Source organism: Mytilus galloprovincialis, chromosome 10 (genome assembly GCF_965363235.1).
Source record: "Mytilus galloprovincialis chromosome 10, xbMytGall1.hap1.1, whole genome shotgun sequence".
Lineage (NCBI taxonomy): Eukaryota > Metazoa > Mollusca > Bivalvia > Mytilida > Mytilidae > Mytilus > Mytilus galloprovincialis.
This window is the reverse complement of record NC_134847.1, coordinates 81,645,582-81,662,359: the sequence shown is the minus strand read 5'-3', so window position 1 is coordinate 81,662,359 and position 16,778 is coordinate 81,645,582. Positions and strand designations below refer to the sequence as shown.

Below are 16,778 nucleotides of genomic sequence, written 5' to 3'. Positions count from 1 at the left end.
TAAATTAATGAGCGCTGCTTTCAGTATCAGAAGGCGAGGGGAGAGTAAGTTAGGCGTTTATTTCCCGGTGAATATGATACTTTGGAATGCAAACAAAAACCAATATAAATTTTTTAAAAAATGACATATGACACTTTAATGTTAAGAATGTTAGTGTATGTGCTATAACGTTTATTACTGTTGTTATAATAACCAATCCCAGTCTTTCGGTCTATATTTAGACATACTAACTGTCTTTATTATATCATTGTTGATTAGTGCAGATTTGTTTTGTAATCCCCAATGTACCAAGTACCCAAAGAATTTTATCTTGAATGCATCGATAACATATGCAAACTTTAGATTAAATTACATACGATCTTCTTAAAAAGAGAAGATAATTGTCTGCATCCGGTATCTACAATGAACCACATGTACAAGGTAAGAAACAAAATGTTCCTTTCCTATAAGATATCAAGAAAAATTCTAAACATAATTAAGAAATAACAAACATTATGCAATGATTTAGCTTTTTTATGTTGTATCAAATGTACCGATAAAATCCAAGGTTTGCATATTTTTGGAATGATTTATTTTTTCAAATCCAATTTACTAAAATATTTCCTTGAGCGTGCGTGTCGTTTTTTGAAGAAAAAAAATATTGGTGTGTATTTTTATGCTCTTTTTACATGGTTACACCGTTTTCCCCAATTTTTGTGTTTTTTGTTTGTCGGAAGAAACTCGTAGCGAAATAAAATATCAAACAATACATACATAGTGAAAGGTAGGTCCTATACACATAGCGTATAGTGTACCGCTGGTAGATTTGTGAGATTTACTCTTAGTAAGATTGTTTGTGTTTTTTTTTATTTTAGATAGAGAAATTGCCTTTTGTGAAGTCATGTACAATTTATTCGATTTTTTTGAATAATTTTGATAAAAGAGGACAATTAAATCAATTTAAAGATATCTCTTACGATAAAAAAACAAAAACAAAAAAGAGGTCCCGTATTTAAGAGTGTTTTTATTATTTTCTTTGATAAAATGTTTTGATGCGGGGAACCTGAATTGAGATTTGCAGTGACAACAATAATATAAAATATTTAGAGGAACGAGCATTCTAGGAAAACAATTTAGACGACAACAAAGTAGTCGACACCAAACGACTACCTTAGTTTTGAACATCTTAGATGAAAGATATAAAACAACAAAGATGAATTTCTCCTCCAAAACATGACATTCACACTTTTTTATTTATAAAATACCGTGGCTATTAAGTATCAATGAAATATTTTGTACTGCAATGTTTACATGCTGTTTTTAAACAGTTAAACGGATTGTCTGTTTTTTCTCTCTATAATGGGTTCCGCTAATTCTAACTTGTTTTAATTACAAACAAGTTATTTCATATTACAAACCTGTTCGTGCATTTTTCATTGTTATTCAACGCAAAATAATTATCTAAGAAACCTGGGACGATCTCATTTCACAAAGGATTTCTATTGTTTACTTGTTGTACCTCGAACTTATTAACCCGATGTAGGTCTTTAAGTTGAGGTTCAATTTACTTAAAGTTAATCGGGCATGACTAATTAGATACGCCCTCTTAAAATCCGGGGGTCCGAAATAGGATCGTGAAAAAACACCCAGCAAAATACCTTAATTTACAATTTAGGAATTTGTTTGATTCAAAGTGCTTTTGGTTGCTTAAATATCTCCGATCAATAATCAGGCGGTATTTTGTGGAAATAACCTGTACCGAACCGGGAGATGTTGGCTGCAATAGGAATTTATTTATAAAAAAGTCCATATCTCATTTCCTTATAGTGGCCGTTATTGATTGTAAATTCATGACGTTTTGTTTATGGCATTCGTCTATCGTGGAGAAACAAGAGGGAAGGAGGGCTATTAGCTTAACTTACGATTTTGATCATTATGGTTCAAATCTATTCTATTACGGCATACGTTTTACCTCTAGCGAACGCTCTGCCTTATTGAAAAAAGTGCACTCTATCTTTGTAAACATTTGCTTCAGATTGATCCACTTTGCATCTAGTCGTGAATATGCATGATATATTTGCCACTGGACACAAAGGAGCAATACATTAATAATTGTCCTCAGTTGATTATAGTCTCAAACAGTTTTCCAATTTTTATATATTTCATTATTATTTACATTTGATTTTTATGCGTAAATCTTAGCATCTCTTCCATCTTTTTCTCTTTGCATTTAATCTTTTTTTTAACTTTAAAACACCGTTGTCGTAGTACACACCAGGGGCTACATTGTATGATTTCGAGCAAAACTAATAGGGGAGGGGACTAGAACAGAAAAAAAACAATCTTTATTGATTGGCAATAACTCATATATTGAAGCGCAAATGACGGCTGTCTCGTCTAGGTTACAACATTTTCTTTTTCAAGTTTATTTATATCTCAGACTGGTATAATAGTTGTCATAAAAAGCAAACAATATGAAAAAAAAGGTTGACAACATTCTATAAAAAGATTCAACTTATTATGGGCGTTTCATTTTTTATATTGTCTTGCTGATCGGTTTTGTTATATTTTTTTTCATCTACTATTGTTCTAGCAAAAGTTAAAAAAAATGTTGTTTAAATCAGCCATGCGACTTATTTGAAGAGATTTAGCTGATCTTTCTTGTTGTTTACACATTTCAATCATTCAACTCGTGCGTAGATCGTCTTTCCCTCTAATGTTTTTTAAGATAGAGATAGCGTGAAATTCTCACTGCACCAGGCATCGGATATACATTCCTATTATATTTTGATCGGACAAAGCTGCGTATATATCCAATAAGCCAAACGAACACACCCATTTAGCAAGGTATACTGTGGGACGGGAGAGGTCTAGAGATGTAAATATTTCTATACCCAAGCGAATCATTTGGTTTTGAATTAAAGGAGATAAAGGCATACATTAATGCGACAGCAACCCAAAGACACAGATAAATAAAAAAATATTTAGAGTCAACATTTGGTCTTTTTTTTTATAGAAAGATGCGTATACAGAATAATAATCTCAAAACAGACCCATGACAAATAATAGTTAAACAGAGTTAATTCAATAATATTTACCGTCAAATATTATATATCCGAAAAGGCACATTTGATTTAATATTATTTACCGACAAAGATATCCCAACAATCACATGTGTTTGGTTGAAAAAATTCTCTTGCCCTATTTTAATTTTGATCGGTGAAAATTTAAGTTTTAATATAAACCAGTAAAAGCAAAACACTTCACTGTATAATATAACGGTAAAATAAATAATGATAATGGATGACGACCAGCGGCAAATAAAATTAATATTCAGGACAATAACAAGAGTATTAACCCCGTTTTTTTACTAGACTGACAATCTGAGTCGGTTTTTTTTTATCTTGTAAGTTCACAAGATATTAGTTCGCAGGAGGGAAAGTCATCCGACCCGAGCACATTTCCGACTCTGAGCCGACCAGTATGTGCTCTTACTCTATGATGCCACGTGTTTAGTGTTGAAATAGAATACCGATTTAATTAACGTCTTTGTTTGACCCGTTCGGATTCGAACAAATGACCTTCCGCTCTCGATGCGAACACCCCCACACGAGACCAACCAGGAGAGCGGTAGTGATCGGTAGTACATAATATAATACCAAAAACTAAAGTACAATACACAATACAGTTTCACAGAATTCTCACAGTTAATAAAGCGAGCTAAAAGAATCTAATCTAAAAATAATGATATTGTAAACTACACGTAAACATGGATGATCGACTTCAGGGTAGATTTTATGGATCAACGCTCTCGGCAAATTAAAAACTCTTGCACCTATTATTTGAGTGGTCCGAATATTTCCAGCTGTTAAAAGTCTAAATTTCTGTCCTTATTTAATATATCCACTTTTCCAGTGGTATTTAAAAGTTTCACGTCCAACCCCACTGTCGACCTCCTATTGTCCGACCTACCTATTGTATTTAAAATTTATGGGTTATAGTCATGAACATGCATGAAATATTTGCTACTGGGCGTAAAGCAAACAACAATCAATCAATTTAATTGATTTCTCTGTACTTGTACTTAGCACACAAAGACAAGATCTTGTAAAATGCTATAATTTACAATTTACATTTAATTTTTTATAGTTTTCTTCTTTTCTTTTTTTTTGGGGGGGGGATCTCTTCAGTTTATCACATAACTGACTGCTTATTAAAAAGTTTTAAATATTTTTTTACTATGGTTTTTATCTACTGTTTTAATACGATTTATAACATTTGATTTTTTTTGTCAGGCAAGGATAAAACTAAGAAAGATAATAATTAAAGAGTTTCTTTTCCTATAATGCATTGAACTTGCGAATATATCTCACCTTACACGTTTTGATCGGGCCAGTGAAACCTAGTTCAATGATGTACTTAGGTGAGGGTTTGGAATTAGTGTCAAATGTTAGGACTCCTTGGTGTTTTTCCATACGATACAAGGTAAAATACTTTGCCCCATAACACTTATTCATTCTTTTAACACTGTAATACTAAAATAGCTCATAAAAGGTCATTTGACAAAATTTAAGCAGATTCTTGATTTTCTTTCTTTTGATTTGAGACCCAAATAATACCAATGCAAATATAAGGTAAAGGTCCGAGTCAGTATTTTCCCGCCATATTTCTTAATTTATTTAATTTTACCTTAGATCACATAAGTACATCCTTAATACGGTTTTATTCATTGAAGTTTGCATGCATAGTTTTTATTCAAAAAAAGAACACAAATAAAGCAAGATCTATTAATTGATTGGACTGAATAGACAAAATTAATTATTTTGCATTCGCATGTAACGTAATGTAGGAAAATTACCAAATCAGATACAAAAGGAACATTTGCCGGATGTATATTGTGAAGGACCTTATGCATCTAGGTCTGTCCGATTAGAAGTTCTAAAACAAGCTGTTTAAAAGCTAATTGTTGGAAGAGTTTACTTACTGTTTTCTAAGGTCTGATCTTTACGAATCTATTTCATGATTACTGACAGATCAAAAACATCAAGTATATATAGCAAGAAATTGTTGGGCATAATATTCATTGGTCAGTTATAAATGAGGCCTGTATGGGGTTTTGATTGCCTGATTTATTAAATAAGAAATCGTTTTTTTGAAAAGTTTGCTAAAACATATAAACTTACTCCTTAATTTTGTAAAAGTATCATTTGATGTTATTAAGATGCTATTATTTTTTTTAAATATAAATAAATAATTATTTGATTTTATGCCATTAAATCGGTCCGTTTTCGTTTCAATTTTGTAACTGTTAATTGTATATATCAGTCTGAGTACTGTTTAACTATCATTTAAGTTGAACAAATTTAGACTCGTCCAGTGCAGGGGAATAAGGTTTCTGCGAGTGCTTCTTATGTACTTTTCTTATATTTTTGACGGTTTGTAAGTCAGTAAAAGTTCAATGATTAAGTTAATATTGACATTAAAAGATCTCCTCACAAAAAAGGCTGTTGAAATCCCCTCGCCCTTCGGGCTCGGGGATCTGAACACCCCTTTTTGTTCGGAGGTCTTTTAATATCAATATTAACTTACCATTGAACTTTTACTATTACGTAAACAACGAAAGAGGATGTAAATATAAGATAAAAAGTTTGCCACGTATGATGACTATCGATAATGTTGGAGTTTCTGGGAAAAGGGAATAACGCAGGTTCATTTCAGCAACAAACATTGAATCACACGGAAAACTGTTCAGATTGAAATGGTAAGAATCTCGATTATCTTTGATCCTCCTACTAAATCAACATAAAAAATATTTATTTTATGTTTCTTATTTTAATTTATTTTTCAGGCACTACCTACATTTCGTATATATCAGACCTCAACAAAATAACCAGTGAGCAATATTGCTAATATCTTGACGATCTTAACAAATGATTAAACATGCCGACGTTAGTTTACCTTATCATATCTTTAATTAATGTAACGGCATATGCACATAACTGTCGAATAATACGACAAGATAATCAAACAATTGCAGATTGCACCAGACTTAAATTTAAAGATGTTCCGACAGATTTACCATTAGATATAGCAGGTCTTGATCTGAGCTACAATCAAATATCGACTATTAAAAACAATGTCTTTGAATCTTTTTCAAATTTGACTACACTAACGATGGATTTTAACAATCTTCATACCTTATACGAAGATGCCTTTAAAGGTTTGAAACACCTACGATGGCTTTCAATGAATCATAATCACCTTAACATATCGTCAAAAGTATTTGGCCTTGTTCTTAGACCGTTATTACGTCTACAACACTTAGATATCAGATACAATATAAATAAAACGTTGAATAAAGAAAAACCTATGGATTATCCCTACTTCGGAAATTTGTCATATTTAACTGATTTGTATATGGATCTTGCTGAAAAACCTTTCCTGAAGTTATGTGGATTCCAAAAGTTAATGCAACTTAAGACCATAAAGTTTGCAAAATGTTATTTGAACCAGATGTCCAATACAACTTTATTAGATTTACCACGAACGATAACTGCAATCTTCTTCCACGAGTGTTTCGGTAGAATAACGATTGTAGAAGCAGATTTTTTGAAGCCTTTTCCTTCACTTCAAATATTGAGTATTGATGGAGCAGCTATACCATTAGGAGATGCTTTAAAACTTCTTTACCCTTTAATGCAGAAAAACATGACCTCTATCACTTTCAAAGGTATTGAACCTTGTATTCCAAAACCCGTGTTTATTACCTGTGAAATGGTTAAATATTTGCAACGCATTTGTGTAAAAACCCTTGTTATAGCGGAATGTAATATTGTAGGATACGAGGGAAAGTCTCTACTAACATTGGATTATCCTGAATGTCTACACAATGTTGTACTCTCAGGCAACCGATTTTCAATAGCACTAGGATCCCATTTCGGGGATCTGGTAATATTCATGAAGAAAGCTATAAACATAAGATATTTTGATTTGTCGTATAATGCAATTAGTTTCAACAATATTGAATACAGCAATTTAAACGTGTTGGAAAACCCTTCTTATAGAAATGAAGTATATAGCAAAGGCTGCAAAATAAAAACTGGAACTGAAACTGGAATTGAAAATTACAACTCAGAATTGGTGAAAGCTCAAATAGTTAATGAATCAAAAGTAACAATTGCTTTGCCTGCAAAGCTCACTTTTCTACGAGTATCCCATTATATGACATCATATATTGAGACAGAACAAAAGTTAATTGTAACTAATGCCAGTAATCTTAGATATTTAGATTTCTCATATTGGCAGATTAATCAGTTTCCTCAAATATATTCAGATGCTCCTTTTAATGTTAAATACATGGACGTTTCTGGACTTAACGCAAGTATTCTAATTCATAAGACGTCAATACCTGTTTTTCAAAATGTCCAAACTGCAATTTTAAAAAATGCCATGCTTAGTCTAACAACTGGTAAGAATGGCAAAGTTTTTCAACTATTTCCGGTCGTAGAAAAACTAGATATATCATACAACAACTTATGGTACCTAGATGAAGATGCCTTTGAAACAAACGTAAACTTGTCAAATGTCAATATAGCACACAATTTACTGCCAGCTATACCTATAGCCGTGATGAATTTGCCGCACTTAAGTAAACTGGATATAAGTTACAACCGCCTTCAAACAATCAATAAAACATTTAGAGATTGGATAGATGAGAAAAGTTATGGAGGAATATTTTATTTGTCGATAGAAGGAAACAGTCTTAAATGTACATGTGACACGTCAGATTTTATAATGTGGCTCTTCGGAACAAATGTCGTTTTTGATCGGGCCAATAAAAATTTCAGCTGCACATTGACAAATGGATCAGAAAGTAACACAGTGGTTGTATACAGACGATTTCATGAACTCTTTAGCAACTGCAATAGCAAAAGTTGGTTACGCCTAGGAATAGGGCTTCTTGTTGCATTTGTCATTTTCACTGTTCCACTTGCAGTAATATTTAATTTCCGATGGAAAATAACGTTTTGGATGTATCGAAACTTTAAAAGAGTCGTAGAAGACAGATTAGAAAGAAAATATAATCATGACATTTACTTGTCATATGCAGATGACATGCTTCAGTGGGTTCAAGGCGATTTTTTTCAGAGAATAGAGACATCGTGGCACATGAATGTATGCGTAGAAGACCGTGATTTCCAACTTGGAGTGCCGAAAGCAGATGAAATAGCAAATGCTATAGCTGGCAGCAAACATGTAATATTTATCATGTCTGAGTCGTACAAAGATAACGAGTGGAATAAATTTGTAATCGAAAGAGTCACGTTCGAAAAATGCAGAAATTACTTACAAAAAATAATAATAGTAGTAAAACATGCTTCAGTCAATAGTGTTCCACACGAGTTAGACGGCATTCTTCAATATGTCACTATAATAAACTGGGCTGATAACGAGACTGGCTGGGACAAACTGCGCATGTCATTGTTCACTGATTCCTTTTAATTGATGCAATAGTTATCAATGATATAGCATGCAAAAACAATTCTGATTATACAGTATGTACATTAGCTATTAGGAAATTGTTGAAAGATAAATCTTCGACAATTAATTGGTTTAAACATTGTCCATTATTCCTACTTTGATATTTAGTCTGTAAATGACATATTTACATGTAGGTGTAAATTCTTCGTGAAAAGATCCCAATCGGTCAAGTCGACCTACTATTCTAATCAGACAATAATGTTAGATATAAATTGTAATGAAACCCCCTAATTCAAGTGAGTACTTTTTAAACTATACATAAAGTAGTGTCCAATTTTCTGTTGTTTTATCTCTAAAGGAGATATTAATGTACATCATTTTGCAGACCACAACGACTTAGGCAAATAATAAAGAATCTGAAATGGTGTTACATACTTTAAAGGTGAAAAGTATCAAATAAAGTTAGCATAAGTACATAGTTGTATGCTTTATTAAGTATTTTTCGTGTTGTTGAAAGTTTCCATTTTCGTTTACTTTACCTTCGTCTGATGATGTGTCATTACCCAATCTAAACATAGTGCTTAAGTTGAACAAAAACTTATAGGTATCATTTTAAGAAATACTCTTTATGTATTACTGAACAATTATTACACCAGGGTTTTCGATATCACAAACTAGTCAAAACACTTACTAAATTTTATCATCGGTATAAGGACATCATTCGTAAATATAGCTCAACATGCAGACTTCTTATACGTTCAGGTATTTCACATCCAATTTTTTATAGAAATATTCTTTATAAAGCACAAAGGTGTCAGTATTCACATCAAAAACTAACAAAACCTTTGAATAGACTTATTAAGAAGGGATATAGTTACGATACTGTTGTCCGGTAATTAAAGATTGCATATTTTGGCGTTAATATTGATTCACTTATAGGGTCTTTGCATCGGAACTAAACACATTTATTCAAAAACCAGTTGTTGGCATGACACGGGTTATGTTCTTCACATATATGTTATGATGGTATGATACTAAACCCCTAACGGGAAGGATTGTGCCTGATGTTCATATGATGAAATCATAATCTTTCAGTCAGTTTAATTGAAGTCTGGAGCTGGCATGTCAGTTAACTGCTAGTAGTTTGTTGTTATTTATGTATTATTGTCATTTTGTTTATTTTCTTTGGTTACATCTTCTGACATCAGACTCGGACTTCTCTTGAACTGAAATTTAATGTGCGTATTGTTATGCGTTTACTTTTATACATTGGCTAGAGATATAGGGGGAGGGTTGAGATCTCATAAACATGTTTACCCCGCCGCATTTTTGCGCCTGTCCCAAGTCAGGAGCCTCTGGCCTTTGTTAGTCTTGTATTATTTTAATTTTAGTTTCTTGTGTACAATTTGGAAATTAGTATGGCGTTCATTATCACTGAACTAGTATATATTTATTTAGGGGCCAGCTGAAGGACGCCTCCGGGTGCAGGAATTTCTCGCTTCATTGAAGACCTGTTGGTGACCTTCTGCCATGGTCGGGTTGTTGTCTCTTTGGCACATTCCCCATTTCCATTCTCAATTTTATCTGTAACTATAAACTCTGAACAATAACTTTATATTTGTTTAATATAACTTTAAGGAGTAACTATTTACACCAATGTTGTATGATAACGTTCGTTAATTACTTTTTAAAGGAAATTTGTTCTGGAGACAGGATGTTTATGTTAAAGTTATAATATCTAAATATAAAAGTAATAATTTGATCAAATGATGACATGATGTGATGCATACCTGTATTAGTGTATCAATATTTATTATTGGAGTCTTTTTCTCGTTTGCATTTTTGTAAATTACAAATTGAAAAGCTGTTCCTTGTACAAGTTAAACATTTCTTTTTTTTTATTACGGAATTATACACAATACAATTCAATCACTTTCACACTAAATATTATCATATCAAAAATGTTGGAAGAAGTCGCATCATGTTTTCGTTACCAAAAGCTAGTACACGTACGATGTAATTTACTTGAAGAAATACTTGCATTGCTATCTTTCTCTGAAATATCGTATGTTTGTCGTACAGAACCGACATAAAAAGACTCTTCTTCTTTTGTTATAATCTACGTTTAAGCAAGTTGATATAAATGACAAAAATTACCAGTTTCAAAGAACAGCAGTATTTTGAAAACTAACACCAATACAACTTATTCAGCCGAAAATAAAGATTTAAAAGACAATTTCTAAGTGTGTTTGATTTATAAATAATGTTATAGCCAAAGATGAGTGAGACATGCCACGTTTAAATCGTCTGAACAAAGTTTTGTTTATTTCTAACTTAGTCATATCCTATATAATGGGTACTTGTTACACCCCTAAATGGAACATAAACAGAGAACTAGGCATCCCAATTGGTATGAGATGTCATGCAGTATTTTGTCGACGAAACCTGCAACCATCTAACAAATAGATTAACGCCATATGGCCAATAAGAATAACGACTACAAGACAAAACAATTACTAAAGTAATGCACAGAAAATTGCAGATCAGGAGCACAAACCTGACGGGGTTATCGCTTTTGCTCATGAAGAGCAGTTTGCTCCTTTGTCTTTAACTTCTATATTTTCATATATCTATTTAACACAAATGTTGCAAATGTATATTCTTTTGTTACTATTTCCACTTCAGCATACAATTCAAAAGTATTTTCAGTTTTTATTGGGGGTACAGTACACAGGCATTTAAACTAGAATTTAAAATTTGCGAAAGAAATATCATAATGGTGTCCATAAATAGCATAATGCATCAACAGACATTAGATAACTATTACAACTTTATCATTTTTTTAAATCAATAAAGTATCAATTTAAAAACAAACCAATTTCAATTTCGTAGCTGTAACCGGGAAAATACCAACCCTAGTACTAATGTAAATACAATAACAGTTTAACCAACAAAAAAAACTGTATTATTCCGCTTTGTTCGACCAATATCACTTTAAACAACTAAAACAAACGAATAATGGAAAATCTCACATTATTTTTTTATTTTTTGGTCGCCTCAATCTGCCTCGACATTTTTTACAAAACTGAAAATATATAATTATACAATATTCATCCTGAAGGACGCGTCGTTCTGTGACCATCATAGGAAACCTCTCCAAACCCGCACCAAGTACAAATAATCGGTCAAAAAGTAAAGCACACTTTTGTTAATTGAAAATGACTATAGTAGAATATTTATTTCGGCTGCAAAGTCCCACATTTTAGCCTTCAGCGTGAAAAAATCTTTACAAAGTCAAAAACAGTGTTTTTTAAATTAGTTAGATTAAATTACATTTAAATTTAATCAGAATGTTGAGATTAAAACGAACCATGATCGCGTACATTACTCTGACTATTGAACAAAGATCTGAAAATCTTCTAAAATAAAAGATATTGCTTGATATAATGTAACCTTTCCTATTGGTCATTGTGAATATTATAGAGAAAGACCACCGAAAACAAACTAAAATTAGTGAGAGAACAGCCGTTAATTGTTGAGATTGATCAATAAATCTGACAATTTAAAATATTGAAAGAGAGCATTATGTCACGGAACAAAGGAATAATGTATCAAAGCTTCGAAAATGTATGACATTAAATTTAAATAAAATTCAGCGAAATTTCGTGAATGGTATAGCATATTTATGTCATTGCAAAACACGAAGCCATACGAATGAAAACTTCAAGGGAAAAGTTTATTTTGTAACTTATCCACTTCATTTTCAGATAATATCTCATTAAAATGTACTTTTTCAGGTAGTTGCTGTCTTCTTTTTCGATAATGTTGTATTTATCGAACTGTTATATATTTTAGTCAAGTCAATATAGCGGCCAACTCCTTACTTACGACCTGTCTGACGTTGATGGTATTTATAGTAGCCATTAAACAAACATATTTTTTTTCCTTCGGACTTTTTATTCAGTTTGTGAGTAAATCGACCCGGTTTGCATATCAATAGCCTTTTAAAAAAATGTGTTTAATCCTATAGTGAAGAAATTTCAAATGACGGACGTAATGCAACTTGTGACGTCAAGTGCGATTCACCGTGATTCGGCGCAATAAAACATTTTGTTTGTTATTGTCTCTTAAATTATAGTGATTTTCAGGGTATTTTTATAATTCCGATAAAAAGAGTAAATGGTATTTTTATACTGACTCTATCACTGTAAAATATCAAGCTCAGCCTTCAGATTAACCTGCTTTTTAGCCGTGTGAAAATCATTAACAAAAAACAAAAAGTTCTTTATGCTTTAAATTTTGTCGATGTGCAGCTTTCTCACGAACGTTTATTTTATATCCCTATGTTGCCATGCCGAGCAGAAATCTCATGGAATTTTATCTAGTATCCCTATGTTTCCATGTTGAACAACAGCCTTACTGTAAATGTCCAGTCTAGAGTATTTGGTGAGCTTCTGTCGCTTGATCATTATGCTTTGTATTTTTGTAAAAATTCATTTAAAACCTTAACATTTGAATATGTTACTGTAATCTTCTTGTCAAAGTAACGATCAACTGTATGCCTCTTCCATCTTCGAACTGCAAGATTCAAGTAGGGTCAATACCATTCCTCGCTCGCAAGGTCACACAAGTCAATGTTGGTTCTGTTTTACAAAGTGTACTTTTAACATCAGGAAATCAAATTCCAATCTGTCAAATTTTATTTGTAGAAAGTGACAATTTTATTCGTATTTTATTTGATTAAGGAAATGCAATTGGTTTTGACATGTATGACATAGCTATTTTTTCTGAAAAAAAATAATCGATTGATGTTAAATAGAACAGAAGAAAAAAAACACCGGTGAATGTCAAGGAAACCTCATTTTACTTTACTTTGATAAGTATGCAACTGGTAAAAATAAAAATAAATGTTTCTCTCAGTATAACAACTAAAAAATAAAACACAAATTAAACCTTTTTATTTTTATATTATACAATGTACCTAGAAGTTTGAAACGTAGATTGATTAGTATGTGATTGGTGAACTTTGTTTCTCTGCGTTTCATAATTAAAACAGAAGATAAGAATTAATATTACCCATCTTCAAATGAAACTTAGTATATACATAATTTAGTTCTGGTATTTATGATGAGTTTATTTAGATCACTGATTTAAAAGGTTCTTTTTGACGTACGACATTTACAAAGTTTAATGTCGTTTCTAAGCACAAGGTGCAACTAACTATTATCGATTTAGCATCATTTGTGCCAAATTATTGCTTTTGTGTATTACCATATTTAAAATTAATGGAGAAAAGTTACAATAAAGGACAAGGTTCACTTATCGCCAAAAATGGCAGTAAATGAAACAAAAACATTGAAAATGTGTTAACATTTTTAGATTTTGCCTTTTGTGGTTAATTAGATAGTTCTAGTGGAAAGTTTTCCATTTGGCCCTGGTACCATTCCCCGACCCATATCGGCCCTAGGCTAAAGCCTCGAGTTGACATGGGAGTCTCGGGATGAAAACAGAGAGAATATGGAAAAGAGAATGTGATAATCTATTATTATCCTCTGTTTATTGTATGTTTATATTTTCTTTTTATAATAAAAATGATTGTATGGGTTAACACAGTACAAAAAATCTATTAGCGTTAGTTTTGATGACTTCAGATGTCGTAGATTTAACAAAATTACTAATAAGTAAAATCACAAAAATCTCAAACACACCAAACGAATGGATAACAACTGTCATACTCCTGACTAGGTACAGGCATCTTTTATGTAGAAAATGGTAGATTGACTTAAGTTTTAAAACAAGCTTAATCTCTCACTTGTAAAAAAGTCCATTAAATTCCCTTATATTGACAACAATGTGTGAACAAAAAAATGTGTTGTGATTTTACAAAATCAGAAATGTTTAAATGAATAAAATTCATTGGTTAGTGATTGATCATAATTACTGATTTTCTAAAGTTACTGTAACATATATGTATATACAAATTAATAACAAAATTTGCATCTTAAAAATATGCACATCTAAATGTAGATTCTAAACTAGCCATAAGACGTCCAATAGACAACCTCGGCGTCCCAATTGTTCCTCTACGTCCTTCAAATGCATGGTTAGTTTTTATCAGAAAAAAAATACTAACAATGAGGTAATTTGATCAAAGATAGACTGAAAAGTATTAAAAAATATATATTTAAAAGTATTTTTTTTTTATTTCGTAAATGATTGTTAAAAAGTCATGTCTATTCACCAATGCTTTAGTAAGTGTAATTGATTACGAATTATCAATCATGATCAAAGTAGTTCTGATTACATAGACTAGTATAAATACAGATTTAAGCAGTTGTATCACCACACTAGGGTTAAAATCGACAAACCTCAGTTACCATGGCTATGATAACTTTGCTGTTGTTGAGCTTTGTCGGATCTGCATTTTGCAGTGGCCCAGGATATGGCGGTCGAAGAGGGTATAGTGTTGGATATGGCGGCGATGGTGGCGGTGGTGGTGGTGGTGGTGGCAGTGGTGGCGGAGGATTGAATTTACTGTTAGGAGGAGCAGGAGGCGGAGGAGGAGCAGGAGGAGGAGCAGGAGGAGGAGGAAAAGGAGGTCAGTTAATAATTAGATAATAATTTTTCCAATTGCCACTGCTTAGTTTGAACTATTTGTTTGATGTTAAATCAGAAAAGAAACTCAAAAGTCTATAACAGGAGCATTTTCCTGATATTTAATTAGGTTAAGCATGTGTACAGGTAATTATTTAAGAATGTCATATTTAATGAGTAGTGAGTACTCAGCATCATACTTTTTGAAATGGTTACTATTTAACCTTGAAATTTAAATTGAAAATTTATCATTATTCAAGGATATGGTTCAGGATATGGTGGTTTTAGCGACGGCGGCTATAGTGTTGGGTATGGCGGCGGCAGTGGTGGCGGAGGATTTGGATCAGGTGGTAGTGGTGGACTATTGGCAATAGGAGGAGGAGGAGGAGGAAGTGGAAGTGGAAGTGGAAGTGCAGGAGGGAAAAAAGGAGGTAAGATCATGTTAACGTAATGCTACATGAATGTAATCAAACGTTCTGATTAGACTCTTTCATCAGCGTAATACATTAAATTTACAAATGGATTCTATTTAACCTTTAAATTTACATATTCACCTTTTATTTCTAGTATTTGATGTCTGAAACCAAAATGCGTGACCTGCAAAACATATACGGTATTATTTCAATATCTATTTAGGTTTTATTTATCCATTCTTTAAACGTATCAGATATGCTACTACAGGAAATCTCTACTACACTAAAATCATTAACTGTGGTCTAGTACTAACCTTGCAATCACGTATTCATTTCTTCTAATGAAGGTAAATGATTTTTTTGCCGTTCCATGTCAATCGATACACTAATATGAAAAAACATACTTAGATATAATTATATGTGTATTTGTGATCTTTTATAACAGATGGGAGAGTGTGGTGTACTTGTCGTTCAGGACAATGTCTCAAAGGAGAATTTCTTTTGGACAAGTATTGCAGACTAACCCCACTATTTCCAGGGAAATGGGGTACATGCTGCAAGGTGTTACCAGACAGTGTAACTAGCCGTAGTTACGGTGGAGGTGGTGGTGCAGCTGGAGCTGGAACCGGAAGCGGAGCTGGAATCGGAGGCGCAGGTGGAATCAGTGGCGGTGCTGGAATTGGTGGCGGAGCAGTATATGTAGCTGGATATAATGAAGGATCTGGATATGGGGGCAAATCTGGTTATGGAGGAGGATCTGGTTATGGAGGAGGATCTGGATATGGTGGAGGATCTGGATATTGGGGCGGATCTAGTTATGGAGGAGGATCTGGTTATGGAGGAGGATCTGGATACGGTGGTTTCAGTGGTGGATACGGCAGTGGCCCTGTATATATAGTTTTGTCAGGTGGAGGTCCCAGTGGGGGTTCCGGAGGAGGTTCCAGTGGAGGTACCGGTGGAGGTTCTGGGTCACTTGGAAAAGGAAAATCATACTATTATTAGTTTAGCAAAACTTATTAAGCTTAGAAAATAATATAATTTGCAGTATATAAAACTACAATAAAACATATAATCATGCAGGATGCTTCTTAATTAGCAATGGCATTTCATAAAAGTTATCAATATATGGTGTTTATTGATACTTTATGCTCGTGCATGAAAAACTTTACTGACTTCATGTACAGGAGTGAGTTCTTAACGCAGAAACTGTCTCAACAGAGTCATCAGGAGGAAATATTAAAAATGACACTCTGTATTTTATGGAAATCATCACAAATTGGTTGATCTATACGATGCGTCTGTGTCTAAACT

The 16,778-nt window shown here is 32.7% G+C and overlaps 2 protein-coding genes across 3 annotated transcripts; both read left to right on the top strand.

Moving 5' to 3' along the window:
* The first annotated feature begins 320 nt into the window (after nt 1-320).
* LOC143048564 (toll-like receptor 2 type-2) lies at nt 321-8,934 on the top strand. 2 transcript variants are annotated; one of them, XM_076222305.1, is made up of 2 exons: nt 321-420; nt 5,828-8,934. In XM_076222305.1, the coding sequence occupies exon 2, from the start codon at nt 5,920-5,922 to the stop codon at nt 8,479-8,481; it is 2,562 nt and encodes an 853-aa protein (XP_076078420.1). In that variant the 5' UTR covers nt 321-420; nt 5,828-5,919; the 3' UTR covers nt 8,482-8,934. The 2 variants fall into 2 exon arrangements, with proteins under 2 accessions (XP_076078420.1, XP_076078422.1); XM_076222307.1 differs by lacking the exon at nt 321-420 and adding an exon at nt 5,612-5,740.
* A 5,904-nt stretch (nt 8,935-14,838) lies between these two features.
* Nucleotides 14,839-16,539, top strand: LOC143049590 (uncharacterized). Its single transcript, XM_076223190.1, has 3 exons — nt 14,839-15,058; nt 15,315-15,485; nt 15,913-16,539. Exons 1-3 carry the CDS (start codon nt 14,839-14,841, stop codon nt 16,467-16,469), a joined length of 948 nt encoding a protein of 315 aa, XP_076079305.1. The 3' UTR covers nt 16,470-16,539.
* Nucleotides 16,540-16,778: the final 239 nt, after the last annotated feature.